Source organism: Podarcis melisellensis, assembly GCF_964234715.1.
Source record: "Podarcis melisellensis genome assembly, chromosome: W".
NCBI lineage: Eukaryota > Metazoa > Chordata > Lepidosauria > Squamata > Lacertidae > Podarcis > Podarcis melisellensis.
The window spans coordinates 38436949-38459352 of record NC_138535.1 but is presented as its reverse complement, the minus strand read 5'-3'; the positions used below and the strand labels follow the sequence as shown (position 1 = coordinate 38459352).

The following is a 22404-nucleotide window of genomic DNA, read 5'->3' as shown; positions in this document are numbered from 1 at the left end:
GTGGTTAATTGTCTCTGTGAGCCATCAGCAAGAGTGACTGTTTTCCCAGTTGAAACAGCCCTGCAGTTCCACATTTCACCACTAGGTGGCGCTGGCATCAGGTGATGGCTGGCTCCTGAGTCGATGACCCAACGCAGCATGCTGCCCTCACTGGAGTTGTCCCTCAGCGTTGCCATGGAGGCAGCTAGGTGATAAGAACCGTCCTCACTTCCTCTGTCACGTCCTCCCTTCGCATTCCCACGCTGGCCTCCTCTCCTAGACTGGCTGCCATGGGAAGCGACCTTGGAGACATCCTGCCCGGCCTCTCTGGCTCTCCGCGGACAAGATCGACGTAAATGGTCAACAGACCCACAGACAAAACACCGACGAGTGGAAAAAGCCTGAACTGTGCCTTCTGCTGGCCTGCCCCCCCCCCTCTGCAACCGGCAGGGCTCTCTGCGCCAGCTTGGCCCTCTCTGAGACGGCGTTCCTGTTCGTCACAGAAGTGACCAGTCACATACTGGAGCGTAAGATCTGCTGGATTCATCGACTCCAAAGTTAGACCCAAATTGTCATAACTCTTGTCCAAAGAGCTGAGCAAAATATAAACTTTCAGTTCCTCAGAAAAGTTGACTTGCAACAGTCTCAGCTTGTTGAAAACAGAGAGCATCTCAGTCACATGCTGTCTGATGCTATCACCAGGATGCAGCTTCATCTCAAACAAGTGTCTGGTGGTGTGGATCTTTGCCCCAGCTGTGGTCCTGTGGTGCACTCTCTCTAGTGCCTGGTAGGCCTCAAAAGCACTCTCAAGACCCTCCACCAACGTTTGCTGTGAGCCCTCCAAACTGAGTGTGAAGAGAATCAGAACTTACAGGGTTAAACAGTTCTGAGTGACGTCTCACACTCTGAGGCGTGGCTAGGTTTCACAGAGGGGAGTGTTTTCTCTGTGTCTTTGTTCCTTTCGCTTTTGCGGTGAGGCAGCAAGATGAGTGCTCTCTCGCCGGGTGATATATGAGTTGTTTCTACACGATTAAAGACTGGAAAGAGATAAGCAAGAACGCGTGAGTGTGTTTGATTTATTACACACACGCACAGCAACAGTTTCTACGCTGCGGAAACTCTGCTACAGGGAGTCCACGGAGAGCTATCCCTGGGTGCGCAGTGGTGAGCAGAGCCGCAAGGGAAGCGTCTGGACTCCATCCAACAGCCATAGGTTATGGAGAGGTCAGCAAAGCTTTGAAGCTGTTGCCAAGTTGTGCCGGTGTGTGTGGAAGCCAGCTGAGAGGAGACACTGGAGCCAACTGGAGTCCTGCCTAACGTCTAAGGCAGAGGACGCTCGCTGGGAGGAATTGCATCTCCAAGGACCGGGAGCCGGAGGAGCTGTTTATGTGAGTACGCTCAGCCCCGGGGGAGAGATGGCTCAGTCCCAAGAATATGGCTTTGGGCTTAAGCTGCCATGTGAGAAGCTGAGTTGCCAAAGTTGGTTGGAGTGGAGTTTTCAAGTAGAACTTCTCCTGGTCGGGGCACAGCTGTGGGACGTAGTCCAGCCCCCACAGAAGGCAGCTGGGAAAGCAGAGGCTGAAATGGCTGCAGAGCTAAGTGCAGCTGAGAAGCGTGTGCTTGCTTTTTTGGCTGAAAATGTGAATGCTCATCTGAAGCCATTTGTCCTGGATGCTAAAAGGCCTGAGGCTGCTTGGCTGGCACTCCATGAGGCTTGTGAAGCTGGGGTGGGAAGCAAGGGCCAAGATGTGGCTGCATCCGAAGGGGAGAGGCAAGATGGCGCTGGGCACATTCTTGAGAGTCGACACACAGCTGGGAGGAGCTGTGAGCCCCCACGGGGGGACGAAGGGACTGTTGCTGCTGGTGAGCCTGGCAGCTGTATGAATGCTGCAACGTGCCTGTGTGAGGAGCCAGGAGAGAGGCCAAGAGTTGGGGGCCCTCTACCCACCAGAGGGGGTGCAGGAAAACGTCCTGGGAGCCCTGGGAGCAGTGGGGGGGCAGTGAGCGGTGAAAGCTCAGAGAAGCCTCATTTTCCAAAGGCAGCCAAGAGTTGTTTTCGTCGTGAGTCGGAGCCTGGGAAGCTGAAAGGAGCTAGAAGCTTCAAGGCCAGCCACCTGCGAAAAGTACAGATAAGAGCTACAGAGCTGTGTGGGAACGCGGAGACAAGTCCGGTCTCCAAGGCAACTGAGACAGTTGCATCTACGGAAGCTGTGAAGGTCGTGGGCAAGTCTTCCTGCCGGGGGGGGGGGAGTCTGTTGCCATGACAACCAGAGAGGACATCTGCAGAGGCCCCAAGGACGGGGGCAGCGAGACGTTTGTTGCTATGGCAATGCTGAAGGACAACTCCAGTGAGGAGAGAGTGATGCGCTGGGTAATCGACTCTGGAGCCAGCCATCACCTGATAACAGCGACACCTGCTGTCGAGATGTGGAACTGCAGAGCTGTTCCAGCTGGGAATACAGTTGTATTTGCTGATGGGTCACAAAAGCCTCTATCTAACGTGGCAAATGTTTATGTGTCTTTCTTGCAGGCGGAGTTGGAAGTTTACGTTGTGCCTGAGATGAAACAATGCCTTTTGTCTGTTCCTTGTCTCTTAAAGCAGGGGTACAAGGTTTGCTTTGAAAATAATGTCTGTTCTATTTCCAGAGGGGGAAGACAACTTGTCAGTGTTGAATGCCAGAACAATCTCTTCGTTTTAGAGGCACCTCTGGAGGGTGAGGGGAATGCTGAGGGAGCACAAGCAAAGTGTGCAAACGTTCCCACTCATGATTCATGTGCTTGTTTGTGGCACAGGAGAATGTCACATGGCTCTTGGCGAGATATCCAAAGGTTGCCACAGTACACAGTAGGGTGCAGAATAAGACCATGTGGCCAATCCCTAGATTGTAGGGCATGTAGAAAGGCAAAGGTAAAAGGGTGCAGTTATCCCAGGGTGGAGAGGGTAACCACAAAACCCTTTGAGCTTGTGCACACAGACCTTTTTGGGCCCATGCCAAAGCCGAGTCTGGGCGGGGCCAGGTATGTGCTGACACTGACAGATGATTTTAGCCAGAATGGCTGGTCCTTCTCGCTGAGAACGGAAAGCGAGGCAGCACAACTGATCAAAGATTGGGCTGTGGCAGTGGAACTACGGTTCTCCACCAAAGTGCAGGGGTTCAAGAGCGACCGAGGTGCAGGGTTTACTGGGTCTGCTCTGCACAGTTTCTTCCGTCAGAAGGGGATACGTCACAAGGTGACGGCTCCTCAGGAGAGGGGCGTGGCAGAGCTCAGAAGTGAAGCTCTGGCTCAAGCAACAGAGGTTTTACTGTGTGACTCCGGTTTGCCTCAGAGTTTTTGGAGTGAAGCTTGGAGAACGGCCAATTTTACGATGAACAGGTCCTACAATTCAGTGGTAGGTGACACCCCATTTTCCATGCTCCACGGAGAGAAGCCGAAGCTGCATTTTTTCCGTGTGTTCGGGTCACAGGCCTGGGTGCCGGTGCCAAAGGCTCAACGAAAGCAAGGTGGCCCTAGGTTCCAGAAAATGATCTTCTGTGGGTATGAACCTACGACAAAGGGGTGGAGGTTTGCATATCCAGAAGGTGATCAGACCAAGCTTCTGATCAGTAAACGTGCAGAATGGTGTGAGCAGAATGGTTGGTCAAGGATCCATGCTAGTCCTGACGTTCTCTCAGAATGTCTGTGCCGCAAGGGAAGCGTCTGGACTCCATCCAACAGCCATACTGAGCACTATAGCTCCCAGGGCTTTCTGGTTTCTCCTCTGTGAGGCTTGGGCAGCTCCAACAGCTGCTGCTGCAGCTCCGGCTGCAGCTTGCTGTGGGAGCCCTTGGACTGCCTCCCACAGACCCTTGGCTACCAGCCAGGCCTTCAGCTTCCTGGACCACTCCTCCCAATTTTTTCCATTTAATTGTTTGAAAGGGACGGAGTATGACTCCTGGCCGTCTGCCATCTTCTCCCCCGGGGCTGAGCCTACTCACGTAACAGCAGCTCCTTTTGGCACCCAGTCCTGAAGATGAGATCCTCCCCAGCAAGCTTCGCTGCCTCAAACATTAGGCAGGAGCTCCAACTGGTTTCTCCCCCACACACAGGCACAGCGTGGCAACAGCTTCCAAAGCTTGGCTAGCTTCCATAACCTGTGGAGATAAGATGGCGTCCAGCACGCTTCTGCTGCGCCGATCGGACGTCTGTGCCGATAGAAAAACTTGAGCTCCCCTCAGCTCTCTTTGCAAAGTCGTTAGCAGAGTTTGCAGCGGCAGAAACTGTTGCCTTTGTGTGTGGGTAATAAATCAGACTGAACGCAGCTTCTTGCTAATCTCCAACAGTCTTTAATGAGAAGAAAAACATAATAAATCAGCCCGGCGAGAGAGCAGACATCCTTTCCGTCTCTCAGCCAAAAACGAAAGGAAACTCACACAAAGGAAGATTCCCGTATGTGAACATAACCACGCCCTGTAAGTTCTGATTCTCCTCACAAAGACTACCTGTGCCCCAAGTCTCTTCAGCTCCCTCCTCAGGGTCTCACAGTCCCTTGTTATGCATTACAAGCTGTGTGTGGCAGTAATATTAGTACCCACATGAATCAGAAGGAAGGGATAGTGGTCAGTGGGCTTTATAAGACTTGGCAACTTCTCTGTCACATCGTGAATCTTTGGCACACTACTGCCTTGGTTCCCCTCAGTAGGGAGTCACCTATCACCACCACACATCTCTGCTGTTCTTCCACCTGCTGTTCTTGAGTTTTCTCCACTTGTCTATTGGAGCTTATTTTGATATTCTTGAGAAGTTACAAAGGCAGGAACCTTGTGGTTTGAATACTTCCTATTCCTTCCTCTCGCCTTGTCATGTCTCGACTGCAGTTTCTTTTCTCCAGTATCGTCTCCATGGAAGGTAGTAAATGGGTTATCTGCATACTCACCCTCAGTCAGGAACTCTGGATCCAAAGGGGTTGGATCAAGAATGGAGAGAGACACCTTGGTGTCAGTAATTTGCTCATTCAGCAACAGTTAATTGGAGTACTTGGCTCAGGACCAATGCATCTGCTTTTATGTCCAAGGCTCAAGGTCACTGGAGCTGGTTTACAGTAAGTACAATTTACTCAGTTTGGAGCAGGCAGTTGCCTTTGCACTCCAACAGGAGACTTTCAGGCTTTTAGGATACAGCCGTTTTGCAAGGATGTGATTGCAGGAGCTTGCAGTCAGCAGTGAACAGAACAGAGCAGCAAGGTGGTGGGAAGAACAAAGCAACATAATTATGTATTTGTATGTAGTGTTTATTGAAAGATAGACTATCAAGTATTCAACTGCAGACATTTTTGCTACTGTGTGCGACTTGCTCACGGCAACTGCTGTTGTAGCTTCTCTGGCACAGAATTGGTGTCAATGGTCAGAGCATGGAAGCGATTTTGCAACTCCAATGACAAAGCATGGCTCATGAATGTCTTACTTCTGTGCATCACATTCCTCCAAGGGTTCATCTCTTGCAATGGGCAATCTTTCACCTCCCTAGGGGCACCCCATCTGTCTTGCTGCTCCATCACAGTCGATTCAGCTCTATCAAGCAACTCTGCATGTTGTCCTGTTGCTTGAGGTGTGGCTAGGCGGGCCTCAAGTTGCTGGAGCTTCTCTTCCAGCAAGACAACCAGCTTGCACTTGCTACAAGTGTACTGTTGCTTGTTCCCTGGCAGTAAGATAAACATAGCACAGATGTTGCAGGTCACTGCAGCAGCTCCCTCACCCTCCATGTCTCTTGGTCCTATACACACCAAGGGACAGAGTTCTGGGCCTCCCCTTTAAAGTCCCCTTCTAAACGCTCTTGCAAACACCTGTGTGCACTGAGCTAAGTTTGACTGCTGCTGGCTTCTAGCTCCTCCCTCAGCCTGGCTTCCTCTCAACTGTAACTCTTCCCCCTCAAATCCTGTGTTTCCGCAGAATGATCAGGCTCTAAAAGACACAAGCTCACTCTCATCAGTCTACTCCAGCAATCATTGCTCCTGATTGCAAGGTCTCCCTGAAGCTGCAATGAGAATTCAAACCGTTAGAATTCAGGAACTGCCAATATTACAGGTGCCACATGTTCCTTGTTTCGCATCTGTAAGAAATCAATCTTTTAATGTGGCAACACCTACAATTTATAACTCCCTGCCTATTGACATCAGGGAGGCACCTTTACTATATTCTTTTAAGCACATGCTGAAAACATTTTTGTTTAGGCAAGCATATCCAGACATGTAGAATGTTGACATGCATTTTAATCTGGTTTTTAACATATTGCCAATTTAAATTATTCTTTGAATGTTTTAAATAACTTTTTTGCAGTTTTTGCTGATATTTTATTGTTTTATTCTTTTTTGTAAACCACTTACTTAATTGGCAGCCAGCCAAGCTGAATCAAAATTTATTGGTCAACCTAATACAGGTTATAGCCTAAAAACAAATAAGCAAACAGATTTTAACAAGCATAGTTAATAACATAAAACACATACATACACACGTTTCAGGTCACAAGGCGAGACTCATAGGCTTTTCTGAGTTGGGAAGCTTTTATCAAACTTAACTGGATTGAACATAACAGGTTTAGCCCTGCTAGTCAGCATATGTTTCATTTTGTCAATGCCACTATGTTAATGAATATTTTAATTATCCTTAAATCCCCACAATGCACCTGCATAGATCTTATGACTCTTATCTGTGTTACTGGGCAGATTTGGGAAGTAACTCTGTGTATAAAGGGCTCAGGTTACAGCATATCTATTGGACCTGTGGATTTGAGTAAAGACTTTTTGATGAGATCATCTGAGGAAGAAGTTGGAAAATTGCCAGACTTTAGAACCCAATCTTTGCAAGCAACTACTGTAAACTAGGGACTTGTCTGTGGACTTTAACACAGCAAGAACTTTGAAGCAAAGAACCCCCTCTGGACTTAGTGAGAGAAGACTACTTGTACATCTGTTTTTTTAAAAAAGTGTGTGTGTGTGTGTGTGTGTGTGTGTGTGTGTGTGTGTGAGAGAGAGAGAGAGAGAGAGAGAGAGAGAGAGAGAGAGAGAGAGTAGTAGTAGTAGTAGTAGTAGTGTATGTTGGTGGTGGCCTAGTAAAGACAGCTTTGCTAAATGGTCCCAACACTAAGGGTGGTGTTTCACCCTGAGAACGTATTAAAATATTTTGACCCTAGAATTTCATATAACATTATGTATCCTTTATGGGGCCAAGATGGCGTCCGGCACTCTTCTTAGCTGCGCCACTGCTGCTTGTGCCGGTAAAAACCTCCTCCAGCCTCTTTGGCCCTCTTAGCAGAGTTTACACAGCGGTGAAAAACTTGCTTGTGTGGGAATAACTCAGACTGCAAAGCAGGCTTTTCTCTTATCTCCAATAGCCTTTAATCAGTAGAATAACATCGTACATTCAGCCCGGCGAATTGGCTGGCATTCTCTCCGCTTCTCCACAAAAGCGAAAGGAAAAAAAGACACACAGAGAAACACTCCCCTCTGTGAATATAGCCACGCCTCAGAATGTGAGACGTCACTCAGAACTGTTTAACCCTGTCAGTTCTGATTCCCCTCACATCCTTTACTATCTGGCATTCACAGATACAAATCAAATCCCTGCAAGAAACTGGACAACAAAGTGTCTTTTCAGCTGGTACTGTAAACTCAGCATTGGTACCAGGACATTTTTAGAGTTGGTGCCCCACCAAATTGAAAAGCCCTATCCCGTGTTTGTAATGTGCTTCATGTTTAGGGATGGGGCAAGAGCAGACAGGGCCTTCTGCACAGTGCTCAGGACACAGGCTAGCTGGTTTGGGGTCACTCCTCCATATATCCTCTTAGGAAGCTGATGGAGGCCACCAGCTGAAAACTCCATTCTTCATTGCCCAGTTTTCCAGAATGTTTTAACTAGTTACTGACGGACAGTGGTGTCTTGCAATAAAGAAGAATCAAAGAATGACGCAGAGTCAAAAGATTCACAGTAGAGGCAAAAACTTTACTGAGGCAACACATTTCATTACAAGCACTGTACAAGTGAAAGAAAGAGGGAGAGAGCAGCTCGCTGAGCATAGGAATTTATCCTGGCTCAGCGTGACCTTTATGTTGTCAAAACAATATTTGCTTCAGAAGTGAACCTGCTAGAATATTCCAGCACTTTCCTGTTTCTGCTCTCAAAAACTTTAGTCATGACAGTTCCTACTTCACTTTCTGGGAAGTAAAACATAATTTCTGAAATGTTTTGAGCCTGTTGATGCTATTGGAAAAGGCATTAATTTCTCCCTGTCATTTTAAGTCTTCCCCTTTTCTTTTCTCTTCAGGGTAATAACCGAAGAATTCAAAGTGCCTGACAAAATGGTTGGATTCAGTAAGTATTCTAGTTTGAGGCAATTTTTCTCTTGGCTGCATAGGGGGCCTCTATGAACACTCCTTCCATCAGAAGACTAACTTGTATTATGATAGGTAGTGCTCGGCATAGCATTGCAGATTTCTGTTAATCCTTCTGAGAACATGGCAGTTTCAGGGGAAATGCTTGTCATATGAACTTTAAAATAAATTGAGGATGATTTAGTTACTTCCTGACTGCTACATCAGCTTGTAGTTAAAGATCTTGATGACAAACTTTGCTAGTAATGTGCTGTGGGGATAAGCGAAGGGGAAATTGTGTGGGGCATATGTGCGTGGGGAGAGGATATACCACTGAAGAGCCATTTCACAGGGAGAATGCGCAGCTTGATAATGGAGCATGTGCTTTGCCTGCTCAGGGTCCCAGCTTCATAACTGAAGCCCTGCTGGATCTGACTAAAGGGAGCTCATCTAGTCCAGCATTCTGTTCTCACACTGACCAACCCGATGCTTCTGGGAAGCCATCAGGCTTAGTATACTGTCCCTGCTTGTGATTCCCAGCAGCTGATATTCAGAGGCATCCTGCTTCCAACCATGGAAGTAGAACCGAAGGGGAGGCTTATCTAGTTCTCACAGTGGCCAACTAGACACACATTATGAGAAGCCTGCAAGCAGAACATGTGTACAATAGCACTATCCCTACTTGCAAGTCCCAGTAACTGGTAGCCACTGCCTCTGACAGTGGCAGTAGAACATAAGAGCTTGCTGGATGATTGAGTGGGTGGTTGCTGAACAACTCCAAGCACGCCTGGAGGATGCGGACCTTTTGGATCCCTTCCAATCGGGATTCAGGCCTCACCATGGGACTGAAACCGCCTTGGTCACGCTGGTTGATGATCTCCGGCGGGCTAGGGACAAAGGTGAGAGTTGTTTCCTAGTTCTGCTGGATCTCAGTGGCCTTTGATACCATTGACCATAACATCATTCTGGACCGTTGTGGGGGGGGGCTGGGAGTTGGGGGCACTTATACAGTGGTTCTGCTCCTTTCTCCTGGGCCAAAAAGTGGTGTTGGGGGATGAGTGTTTAGACCCCTCGGCACTCACTTGTGGGGTGCCCCAGGGTTCCGTCCTCTCCCCTATGCTTTTTAAAATGAAGCCATTGGGAGAGATCATCAGGGGGTTTGGGCTGGGTGTTCATCAGTATGCGGATGATACCCAGCTCTACCTCTTTCAAATCAGAACCAGTGAGGGCAGTGAAGGCCCTGTGTGAGTGCCTGGAGGCGGTTGGAGGATGGATAGCAGCTAACAGATTGAGGTTGAATCCCGACAAGACAGAAGTACTGTTCTTGGGGGACAGGGGGCAGGCTGGTGTGGAGGACTCCCAGGTCCTGAACAGGATAACTGTGCCCCTGAAGGACCACAGCCTGGGAGTCATTTTGGACTCACAGCTGTACATGGAGGCGCAGGTCAATTCTGGGTCCAGGGCAACTGTCTACCAACTCCATCTAATACGCAGGCTGAGACCCTACCTGCCCATGGACTGTGTCTCCAGAGTGGTGCATGCTCTAGTTATCTCCTGCTTGGACTACTGCAATGTGCTCTATATGAGGCTACCTTTGAAGATGACTGGGAAACAGCAGTTAATCCAGAATGCGGCAGCTAGGCTGGTGACTGGGAATAGCCACTGGAACCATATAACACTGGTCCTGAGAGACCTGCATTGGCTCCCAGTACGTTTCCAAGCACAATTCAAAGTGTTGGTGCTGACCTTTAAAGCCCTAAACGGCCTTGGTCCTGTATACCTGAAGGAGCCTCTCCACCCCCATCATTCAGCCCAGACACTGAGATCCAGCGCCGTGGGCCTTCTGCCTGTTCCCTCACTGCAAGAAGTGAGGTTACAGGGAACCAGGCAGATGGCCTTCTCAGTAGTGGCGCCCACCCTGTGGAACACGCTCCCATCAGATGTTAAGGAAATACACAACCATCTTACTTTTAAAAGACATCTGAAGGCCGCCCTGTTTAGGAAAGTTTTTAATGATTAATGCTGTATTGTGTTTTTAATATTCAGGTTGGGAGCATCCCAGAGTGACTGGAGAAACCCAGCCAGATGGGCGGGGTATAAATAATAACCATCATCATCATCACCACCTAGTCCAGCATCCTGTTCTCACAGTAGTCAACCAGGTGCTGCAATAGGACGCCCACAAGCAGGATAACCTTCCAGCAGAATATGAGAATTAGCAGTGCTGGATGGAAGTGGTCAGCTCTTTGTTGACCCCTCTTCCTCAACTTTTAGGACTGAAGGTGTGTCAACTCAGTTACGCTTAATAACCAAAGCAGGTGGGGGACAGTGAAGAACTTAAACTAAAGATTTGGGAGTGCTGGCATCTCCACCTCCTGTTCTTCAAGACACTTAAGTTTTCAGTTGCTCCCGACACAGATGTGTGCAAAACTTCAGTCCAGGTATTTGCTTGGGTCTTACTCTTGATAAAAAAACAAAACTTCTAGTCTGTGAGCAACAGTTAAATTCTGATCAATTGAAATTTTTGTTTTAGTTATAGGCCGGGGCGGTGAGCAGATTTCCCGGATTCAGGCAGAGTCAGGCTGCAAAATTCAGATTGCACCAGGTAAGACTATTTCTGCCTCACTCTCCACTTTCTAGAAGAACCAAGGCATCATCAAAATAACACAGTTGCTAGTCTTTGAGTGGTATACTAATATAAAACCATCAGACCAACTTAAAAGCTGAGAGAAATGTTCTGTAAAACATCCTCTTAGAGTCCCAAAGTGTTCCTCCACAAGGCTTCTTGCTTGGGTCCATCTCTATACCCTTATTTGTCCCTCTCCTTTAACAAGAGGGATAAGTCCTTACAAAAAACATGCCCCACGTTCCTGTCCCAAAATCAGAACCCTTTTTCTGCCCAGGAAGGGGCTGCATAGAGCCCACTTTAAAAGACTTATGCTGATAGATCAAGCCCTGAACAATTTTGGGGATACAGTGTTGTATCCAGTGTTATCCCTACTCAGAATAGACCCATAGAAAATAGAACATGACTGTTTTAGGTCAAGTCATTTTCAAGATGTCTGCTCTTGAGAAGGGCTAACAGTGGATCCAGCGACTTTGGTCCCAACTTGTTCAGTGCCAGACAAATTTTTTGTGTGGGGGGGGGGGAGTTGCTGCTCAGAATAGCTTCAGGATGAGGCTGGCATCACTCCTTTCCCCAAAACAATATCAAGACTGAAACTTGCAAGCTTAAGGAAATATGTGTGGAATTAGTTCGCTATGGCTAATTTATGCAGGAGATAGAATTCAAAATTCTCTGCCTCCAAAAGCCATTCTCTGTTTTACAGGTAGTCTTGGTTCTAGAACCAGGCATGGTGTATGTCCATGTGCATGCTTAAAAAAAATTATATATTGTTATTCATTAAAAATATCCAAGGTTTACACCAATTGAACATAAAACTAGACAATAAAAGCCATATAAAAGTGTTAAAATCAGAAATAGGGTAACTTGTGGAAAGAGGTATTTCTTAATTGCTTGCATAAACCTGACAGAAAAGTTTTCAGCAGGCATTTATGTCACAGTCTCATGCTGCCAAGCCATGGCAGAGCTCAGTGGAGTACTTGCCTAGAGGCAGAGTTCATATACAAGGTCCAGTCTAGTCCAGTCCTAAGATCAGGAGCATCTCAGTTCACATATAGTCAGGAGGTTCCAGGAGTCAAGAAAGACAAGGGTCCAAGGTCACAAGAAGCAGCAAGATCTGATCAGGAACGACGAATGTTGTTTCCAGCAACTGACTGAGGCTGGAAACCCTGCTTAAGAAAGTTGGAGCCAGGTGGTTCTCATTAGGAGCAAGAAGGCTGATCAGCAGCAGGTGGAGTCACTTTGCCTTCTGCTCCTTCAGAAGCTGACTCCTGGCCCATGAATCTCTATTGGCAAAGCATTCCATGAAACTGAGCCAATGATACTAAAAGCTCGGTTTTCTGTTGTTTTCTGCCTCACCAATCTGGGGAATGACCAACAACACTCCTGCAGCTGCAACACTCCAGGTGGTTCCTGAGGTACTCAGGGCCTAAGTTTTTCAGGGCTTCACAAATTAATGCAAGGACTTTAAACCTGGTTTCGTACAAGGGTATCACATGCTGCCAGCCAGATTTCCCGATCAGCAGTCTGGCTGCTCCATTCTGTACCAGCTGTAGCTTCTGAACCCAGGCCCAAGGGCAGCTACACATAGAGTGCATTACAGTATAATTATAATTAATAATTTATTATTTATACCCCGCCCATCTGGCTGAGTTTCCCCAGCCACTCTGGGCGGCTCCCAATCAATTAAAAAACAACACAGCATTAAATATTAAAAACTTCCCTGAACAGAGCTGCCTTCAGATGTCTTTTAAAGATAGGATAGCTACTTATTTCCTTCACATCTGAAGGGAGGGTGTTCCACAGGGTGGGTGCCACTACTGAGAAGACCCTCTGTCTGGTTCCCTGTAACCTTATTTCTCGCAATGAGGGAACTGCCAGAAGGCCCTCGGCGCTGGATCTCAGTGTCCAGGCTGAACGATGGGGGTGGAGACGCTCCTTCACCAGTATCACCAGTAACCAACCAGCTGGAAGCTGCTAGGCGGTTGAGAATTATGGGACGCTCAGTATGTGTTGATCTTTTATTTATTTATTGCTTTGTCTTTTGTAGACTGTGGTGGGTTGGTGGAGAGACCCTGCGTGCTCACCGGAACTCCAGAGAGCATTGAGTGAGTTGTTTTTTTTAAAAAAATCCACACATACATTTATATAATACTGGTTGCTTCTACCCCTTCCCTTCTGTCCTCTTTCCTCTTTCCTTTTTCCATTACACTTTTTTCTTCTGTTTGTTTGCTTGCTATCATTTTTATAGCTGCCACAGATGATCAAACGGCCAGCCGTAGACTCATCATGCACTAGATCCACCCCCACCTGCCGTCTCTTGGTTAACAGCTCAGCAGTTTGACCTGTTGAAGGCTTCCTTCATATATACACATTTAGCTCCCTTTCCCAATGTAGACAAATCTTCATAGTCCTCTTTTTTTAAAAAAACAACCCTCAAGTGGGTTTGTTTGAACATGGGCACCATTATCGTTCTTCCAGTTGACTGATAATCTTAATTTATTCGATACCTGGAGATTGAAGCATCCCACTGAGAAGGATATTACCTATTTTTCCGAAGATAAAAAATTGGGAGGAAGAATAGACGCAATTTGGGCCTCAAAAAAATTGACATTGAGCTTGGTAAAAGCAGAGATTCTGAATAAATCTCTCTCAGACCATAATCCAGTTACTATACACATAAGATTTAAAAAACATATGAGAGGGAGGTGGAAGATGGATGATGAACTTTGGAGAGATGAGCAAAAGGTGAATAAAATGAGGGAATTGTTGAAGGAATTTTTCGAAATTAATGAGAGACATGGGACAGACAGGAAAATCATTTGGGATACCAGTAAAGCCTATATGAGAGGAATTGGAATACAACAAATGGCAAGAATAAGGAAGGATAAAGCAAAGGATACTACGGAAATAAATAAACACATAAGGGAGAAGGAAAAGAACTGTTGAAAAATCCAAAACAAGAGAGTATAATCCAGAATATTAAAATTTTACAATCCCAATTAAATAATTTAATAAACAAAGAGGTAGAAAATAAGATTAAATGGACAAAACAAAGGTGTTTTGAATCGGCAAATAAACCCGGTAGGATGTTGTCCTGGCTAACAAAGGAGAAACAAGTGGATAGGGTTATAAATGAGATTATTGTACAAGGAAAAGAAATTATAGACTTGGACCAAATAAAAATGATGTTTAGGAATTTTTATAAAAAATTATTTGAGTTGGAAGACAAAGATGATAATAAAATTAAAGAGTATGTAAGAGAAAACAAATTCCCTGAACTAGATGGCAAGGAATTTAGTAATTTAAACTCGTGCATAAGCTCAGAAGAAATAAGAGAGGTGATAAGGAAAATGGAAACTGGGAAATCACCAGGCCCAGACGGAATACCGATTACATATTACAAGAAACTATAAGAAGTAATAATCCCTAGATTTAAAAAGATCATGAATGAGATAATGGAAGAAGGGAAAATTCCTGACTCTTGGCGCGAAGCGTGGATAACCTTATTACCAAAACAAGGAATGGACCCAAATATTATAAAGAACTACAGGCCAATTTCACTATTGAATATTGATTACAAAATTTTCGCAGGTGTGTTAGCAAATAGATTGAAAAAGTGCTTGAACAGAGTAATAGGCAGGGACCAGAATGGCTTCTTACCGGGGAGACAGATAAAAAATAATACAAGAATAGTGATTGATCTTCTAGAATATATTGATATGAAACCTAGCAAGAAGGTGGCAATGCTACTGGTAGATGTGGAGAAAGCCTTCAACAGTGTGGCCTGGAATTTTCTGGTCCACACTGTGGAAAGTTTGAAACTTGGGAACAAAATTTTGAATGGTATTAAAGCGATATATGAAAACCAGAAAGCTAAGCTAATAATTAACAATGAAATAACTGAAGAATTCCAAATTGAAAGAGGCACCAGACAAGGATGCCCTCTATCCCCACTTTTGTTTATTATGACGCTGGAAACACTCCTAATAGCGATAAGAAAGGACCCAAAAATCAAGGGGATTAGTCTAGGTAACAGACAATATAAAGTTAAAGCGTTTGTGGATGATGTAATCATTACTACAGAAAACCCAGAAGAAAGTATACCAGAAGCACTAAAGAAATTGTTTGAATATGGAGGAGTATCAGGCTTTAAGTTAAATAAAGAAAAATCTAAATTACTAACGAAAAATATGGGGGTAAAGGAACAGGAAGAACTGGAAAGAGTAACAGGCCTTAAAATTACCATGAAAGTTAAGTATTTGGGGATCTGGATGACAAATAAAAATACCAATTTGTACAAGGATAACTATGTGAAGAAGTGGAAGGTAATAAAAGGACATCTTAATAAATGGAATAAATTGAACTTGTCCTTATGCGAAAGGATATCCTTGATAAAAATGTCAGTTCTACCAAAAATGCTCTTCCTTTTCCAGACGATGCCAATAATTATCGGGACAAAATGTTTTAAAGGTTGGCAAAGGGATCTTTCTAATTTTATCTGGCAAGGTAAGAAACCAAGAGTAAGGTTCAAAGTTCTGATGGAGCCTAGAGAAAGGGGCGGGTTCGCTGTCCCAAACCTCAAGCTGTATTTTGAGGCTGCATGCATGACATTGCTGAAAGATTTGATGTTACTGACAGATACCAAAATCTTGGACCTGGAGGACTGGGACAAAGTTTTCGGGTGGCATGGCTACCTGGGTCACGATAAAATAAAATCCCATAGAGGATTCACTAACCATTTGGTGAGAAAGGCCCTATTCGAAGTCTGGGAAAGAAATAAAACAATAGTAACAGCCCAAACTCCCTGGTGGCTATCACCTATAGAGTCATCAGCCTTGCATAGAAGCAATATGAAAGATAGCTGGCTAACATATAGGGAACTCGTAGAAGAGATAAAAGATTGCCCAACAGTAAAGAAATTTGAAGAATTAAAAGAGAGGGGAGTGAATTGGTTAGAATATTTCCAATTAAAAACAATATTTGAGAAGGATAGTAAGCTTAAGGGGTTTGATAAAAAAATCTTGGTATGGGAAAAAGAAATTTTATATAACAACCAACAAACTCTCTCAATAATATATAAACTGTTACAAAATGGGAAAGTAGAAAAGGAGGGAAAAGGAGACGCTATTAAAAAATGGGAATAAGATCTGGGCCACCCAATTGAATATAATGAATGGGAAAGACTATGGACAAAAAATATAAATTTTACAGCATGTTACCTAATAAGAGAGAACTATATGAAAATGTATCACAGGTGGTACCTGGCACCAGAAAGGCTTGCAAAAATGAATAAAGCATATAATAATAAGTGCTGGAGATGCAAGATACGAAAAGGAACCTTCTACCATATGTGGTGGACATGCCCCAAAATTGGGAAATTTTGGAGCATGATCCACAAAGAAATAAAGAAAATATTAAGAATATCATATAGTAAAAGGCCAGAGGCATTCCTTTTAGGAATTTTAAATGACGAGGGGGGCCGCTAGGGGCGCCTTGGAAGATGGCGGATATTAACATCTATCCAGCCCGCACGAGGTAATTAGAGGCTGATTATGGGGAGTAAATCAGTCTCCCTTCATCTCTCCAGGGGGGAGAGATGCAGTTTTCACCCGCTGTTGACATAAATCACCCCCAAGTTCGGAAGAAGGCGGGGGTGAGGCACTGGGTGCACAACCCTCGGTGGGCCTCGGAACTCCTCCGAAGCTGCTTCCACGTGCGAAACTAGTTGCGTTACTTAAAAGGAAAAAATTGGTGAAAGATAACGCACATGCTTCAAGAGAGGCAGGAGGTTCTTATCTGCTAATAATTTTACCACTGAAATGAAGAAGACTGAGACGGAAGATTACATCAAAGTACTATAGACATGGTATGTGGAATGGAATGCGACAGAACTGAAAGGGGGGGGGATGACTTTTTATTTTTTTGCTCTATGTGATTAACTAAAAACCCTCCCTCTTTGAAGATCCATCATAGCAACTAATTGCAAATGGGACTAAAAATGAATTGTGTGGGAATAATTTGAACTTAAAGGTTTTACTCTGTGAAGGATTTGGAAAGAAGAAGGGCTCTCTTGTGATGCAGTAAGAATGGAGATTTGATACGAGACCTGTGTTGCAGAGGTTTGGTCTTGGGGAGGGCGAGCCAAAGATTTATTACTTTCAAGGAGATTGCGATCTGGAAGGGGCAGCCCTCCTGGAAAAAGACTAATTTATGATGCAACAGGTCGGGTAAGCTAAAGAGCGAGCTTTTAGACTGTATTTCATCAGAACGACAAAATGGTGATTGCTTGCTCGAGCGGAAACACCTGGATTTAGACTGTTTTTTTCAACCCACTTGCGGAGCAATTCGGAGGTGAATGAAAAGGAAAATGAGTAACGACAAGGATTGAGAAGAGGGGACTGGAAATATCATTCTTAAGATGAAAGCAGCACGGATATTCGAGGATTGGACTCCTGCTGACCGAGAAGCATGGGTACCCCCCACAAAAAAAATTAATTTGGAAAACAATTGGACTACATGATATGTATTGTTATAATTTGGATTAATTGATTTGATGTGTTTAATTTGGTAATATGAAACTTAATAAAAATTATTTTGACGATATTCTAAAATGACAAATGACGATATTCCAAAAGACAAAATTATTTTTTTCTTATACGCAACGTCTGCAGCAAGAATCCTGGTGGCTAAGTACTGGAAAGGGAATCAGTTACCCACTAGGGGAGAGTGGCTATGTAAGCTCTCAGAATACTTAGAATTAGCCAAATTGACAGACATAATAAGACAAAAACCAAAAAGTGAAGTAAAAAAAGAATGGGAGTGCCTAAATGAATACCTCAAAAGTCAAGGTTCGAGGGCAGAAATCTGGCTGAGTCTGGAATAACCTTGTGAAGTGAAAGGATATGAAAGAAGGATTTATATCTAGATGTTAGGATAGAGATGATAAAGAAAACAGGAAAACAGGAAGACACAATGAGAGATAAAGGAGGTGCTGTGGGATTGGTGGAAGTCAATGTCTGGTTGTTGTTTTAGTGTTTATAATATTAACTTGTAACTTGTTTTTGTTTTTTGTTTTCGAATGTTGATTTTTGTGTGTTGTGTATTATTATTTTTTTATATCTTTTGTGGTGTTGTTGTTGTGTGGAAAATACTAATAACATTCATTAAAAAAGAACATAGGCACTTTTTAAGAGCTGAAAAGTTACCCTGCAGTTGTAGATAAGACCCCAAATAAGCATTTGACTGGCCTTCTGACATACAGCTCTTGTTATTCATGGCAGGTGGTGAGCCAAGTCACTTGGAGGAGATAATAATAATAATAATAATAATAAATTTTATTTATATCCCGCCCTCCCCAGCCAAAGCCGGGCTCAGGGCAGCTAACAACAATAAAATAATGCAACATTCTAAAAACATTTCATTATAAAAATTAATTAAAATCAAATTGATGGCAACCATTAAGCAAAGATTCTGTGCAGATTGCCAAAGGAGGGAGTCAGACTGCGCCCTGACCAAAGGCCTGGTGGAACAGCTCTGTCTTGCAGGCCCTGCGGAAAGATGTCAAATCCCGCAGGGTCCTAGTCTCTTGTGACAGAGCGTTCCACCAGATTGGAGCTGCAGCCGAGAAAGCCCTGGCTCTGGTTGAGGCCAGCCTAACCTCTGTGGCCTGGGACCTTCAGGATGTTTTTATTTGAAGACCGTAAGTTCCTCTGTGGGACATACCAGGAGAGGCGGTCCCGTAGGTGCGAGGGTCCTAAGCCGTATAGGGCTTTAAAGGTTAAAACCAGCACCTTAAACCTGATCCTGTACTCGACCGGGAGCCAGTGCAGCTGGTATAGCACCGGGTGAATGTGATCTCGCAGCGAAGACCCTGTAAGGAGTCTCGCCGCGGCATTCTGCACCCGCTGGAGTTTCTGGGTCAGTCTCAAGGGCAGCCCCACGTAGAGCGAGTTACAATAATCCAGTCTAGAGGTGACCGTCGCGTGGATCACAGTGGCTAGGTCAGGGCGAGAGAGATAAGAAGCCAACTGCTTAGCTTGGCGGAGATGAAAAAATGCCGCCTTTGTTATAGCTGTAATCTGCGCCTCCATAGAGAGGGAGATATCGAAGATTACACCCAAACTCTTAACGGATGATGCTGGCACTAATTTCACCTCCGCAAGAGATGGGAGTTGCCCCCTCAATCGTCCTGTCCCATGTTAAAAAGCATCGGGGAGAGTATTGCACCCTGAGGCACTCCACACACCAAGGAGTGGCGCGATGACAATTCCCCCCCAAGTACCACCCTCTGTCCCCGACCAGAGAGAAACGAGCGCAGCCATTGAAGGACTGTGCCCTGGATCCCCACGTCGGCAAGGCAGTGGTCCAGGAGTTCGTGATCGACGATGTCGAAGGTTGCTGATAGGTCTAGAAGAATCAGCAGCCCTGACCCGCCTCGATCCAGCTGTCTGCGGAGATCATCTGTTAGGGCGACCAGAGCCATCTCAGTCCCATGACCAGCGCGGAAGCCGGACTGGAATGGATCCAGAGCCGATGTTTCATTCAGAAACCCGCCAAGCTGTTCAGCAACCGCTCTCTCAATCACCTTACCCAGGAATGGAAGATTCGAAACCGGGCGGTAATTGGATAGATCTAAGGGATCTAATGATGTTTTCTTTAAGAGCGGGCGCACCACTGCCTCCTTCACTTCCCCTGGGAATATCCCGGTGCCAAGGGACAAATTGATGATATCCCCCAGGGGGGCTCGCACCTCGTCTGGAAACGCTCCAGTCAGCCAAGACGGGCACGGGTCGAGAGTACAGGTGCTGGGCTTTCCAGCTCGGAGGAGTCTGTCCACATCGGCTGGGGATATCCAGTCAAAGTGGTCCAATACTGGACCCGAGGACAGTCAAGGGGCCTCCAGTTCCTTTATTGTATCAAAATTGGCAGGGAGGTCATGGCAGAGCAACAGGACGTTCTCCGCAAAAAAGCTCGCAAATGCCTCACAGCTGTGTGTCAAATTGTTATTTAAATTTGGCTGTCCTTCGAGGGATGTTAAAGACCTAATTATACTAAATAATTGCACCGGGCGAGAGCTAACGGATGCAATGGAGGCCGAGAAGTAAGACTTCTTAGCGGCCTTCACTGCCATCTCGTAGGATTTCTTAAAAACCCTGTAAGATGTTCTTGAAGCTCCATCACGGGCACCCCGCCATACTCGCTCTAGCCGTCTGAGGTCCCGCTTCATTTTCCGGAGCTCCTCGGTAAACCAGGGAGCACGGTTTCTGCGGCGTCGCAGAGGGCGCTTAGGTGCGATCTCATTGATGGCTGCCAGGAGCTGGATATTCCAGCCCTCAACAAGCTCAGTCAATGAGTCGCCAGGGGGAGCAAGGTCCCGCAAGGCTTGATGGAATCTATCAGAGTCCATCAGCCTCTGCGGGCAAGCCCAAATAGGCTCGCCACCTAAGCAGGGTGAGGATGGAAAGTCAATCCTGGCTTTCAGAGCGTAGTGATCAGACCATGGCACCTTCATCGAAGGAGACATGATCACATCTATACCGACGCCAAAGATCAAATCCAGCGTGTGGCCTGCTTGATGTGTGGGGCCCAAAACAAACTGGGAAAGCCCTAGTGTCGCCATGGAAGACATCAGGTCCAGAGCCTGTGAGGAGGGAGTGGCATCAGCATGGATGTTGAAGTCCCCTAATACCAATAGGTTAGGGAACTCCAAGGCCCAGCCGGCCACCGCCTCCAGCAGGCCTGACAGGGTGGCTGCTGTTGCGCTAGGTGGCCGGTACACCACCCAGACAGCCAATCTCACCTCGGAGCCCCACACTAGGCCAACACATTCAATGCTGGGTATCAATGGCGATGGTAGAGCCCTGAAAGAACAATCTTCCCGGATTAATAATGCCACCCCTTTCCCCCCGACCCACAGTCTGTGACTGGTGGAGGACGGAGAAACCCGGGGGTGCCATCTCTCGTAAGGTAACAGTTTCCCCTTCGCGCACCCAGGTCTCCGTCACACAAGGCAGGTCAACCCCCTGCGGTTTTGTTGCCTATAGACCTGGCATTGCACAACACCAGTGACGGAGGTGAGTAATCCTTGCTCACCCTACCCTCGTCCCTCGGGATGGGGCGCAGAATGGAAGGGGTACGAGCATATCCGTATCTCGAATCCCGTTCGCCTGTGACATCTGCCCCCACCGCCATACCTCCCTCGCCCCTCCACGGTAGCTATCCCAACCCTCATACTAGCCTCCATTTACGAAATAGAAAAACAAAACAAACCAGAAACAATTATACCAAAACAAAACCAATCCCCACCCCACTCAACATCCAACCCCAAACCAGAACAAAATAAAAATACATGAATAAAAACCACCGTTCACGATGGTACAACAAAGTAAAAAGTAAAAACACCTTTAAAACACTTTAATATATATATATACATACATACATATATATATATATATATATATATATATATATATATATATATATATAAATATATAAATTTAACATTTGCTGCAGCAGCACCAGTGTCCTTAAGCTGTGGTGGTGGTGAGTGTGGGCCCCGCCCCCTAGGCTTGATGGAGTTGGCCTGCAGGAGGGAGCGGCCTTCCCCAACACTCACAGTGGCAGCAGCAGCAGCAGTGTCCCAGGGCCTGAATGAGGCCTCTTAAAGCTGTGGCGGTGGTGAGTTTGGGCCCCGCCCCCTAGGCCTGGTGGAATTAGCCTGAGGCGGGAGCGGCCTTCACCAACACTCACAGTGGCAGCAGCAGCAGCAGTCATAGATAGATGTCAGGGAACTGCCATCTAAAGCGCCGGGGGCGCAAAGGCTCACTGAGGTTGAGAGAGGAGTAGCAGCGGAAGAGGGAACCAGTAGAGGGCGAGCAAGAACTCCAAGGGAAAGTGAGTCGGAGGGATGGCTCAGAGACGCTTCCAGCGAAAACAGTGGGGAGGTCTCAGGACCTCCTATAGGGACACCCACACCTCGCCGGAAACTGTCACGCCGAGAGGCCAGACGACGTGTTTCCGTTAAAGAGCTTTTATGTTGGAAACGATTCCGAAAGCAGCCACTTTCGGATTCTACTAGTGATTGACGCAGCCATGCTGGAGGGGCTCCGTCACAGGCAGAGGTTTGAAAACCTGATCAAACTCTGAGGGACTTGCATTTTACGCACAAGCAGCTCATCGTCCCATCACAGCAATCCGAAAGTCACCGAAAGCCAGCTTGTGCAGGGAGAAGCATCATGAGCAACCCAGCCGGAACCGGAGGAGCAGGAGCAGCTGGAGGGGGTCCAAGCCTGGAAGAAAGGTACAGGGCGTTGGAGATCCAGTTGGCGCTGCAAACGGCGAGGCTTGAGGAGAGGAGGGCTCAGGATGCAGAAAAGGGAAAGGAGAAAACCACCCCGCTCGCCAGAAAGGTGCCAGGATTGGTGCAGAAATTCGGGGGGGATCCCAGGAATTATCA

The 22404-nt window shown here is 46.2% G+C and overlaps 1 protein-coding gene across 7 annotated transcripts in view; it reads left to right on the top strand.

Moving 5' to 3' along the window:
* Window positions 1–22404, top strand: part of LOC309361292 (far upstream element-binding protein 3-like) — a 390387-nt gene that overhangs the window by 146676 nt on the left and 221307 nt on the right. For 6 of the 7 annotated variants that reach the window (XM_081896183.1, XM_081896186.1, XM_081896182.1 and 3 more), the window contains exons 4-6: window positions 8278–8324; window positions 10857–10928; window positions 12997–13054. In XM_081896183.1, coding sequence (XP_081752309.1) covers window positions 8278–8324; window positions 10857–10928; window positions 12997–13054 — 177 coding nt within the window. The remainder of the gene's footprint in view (window positions 1–8277; window positions 8325–10856; window positions 10929–12996; window positions 13055–22404) is intronic. The other variant, XM_081896187.1, reaches the window with a different exon arrangement.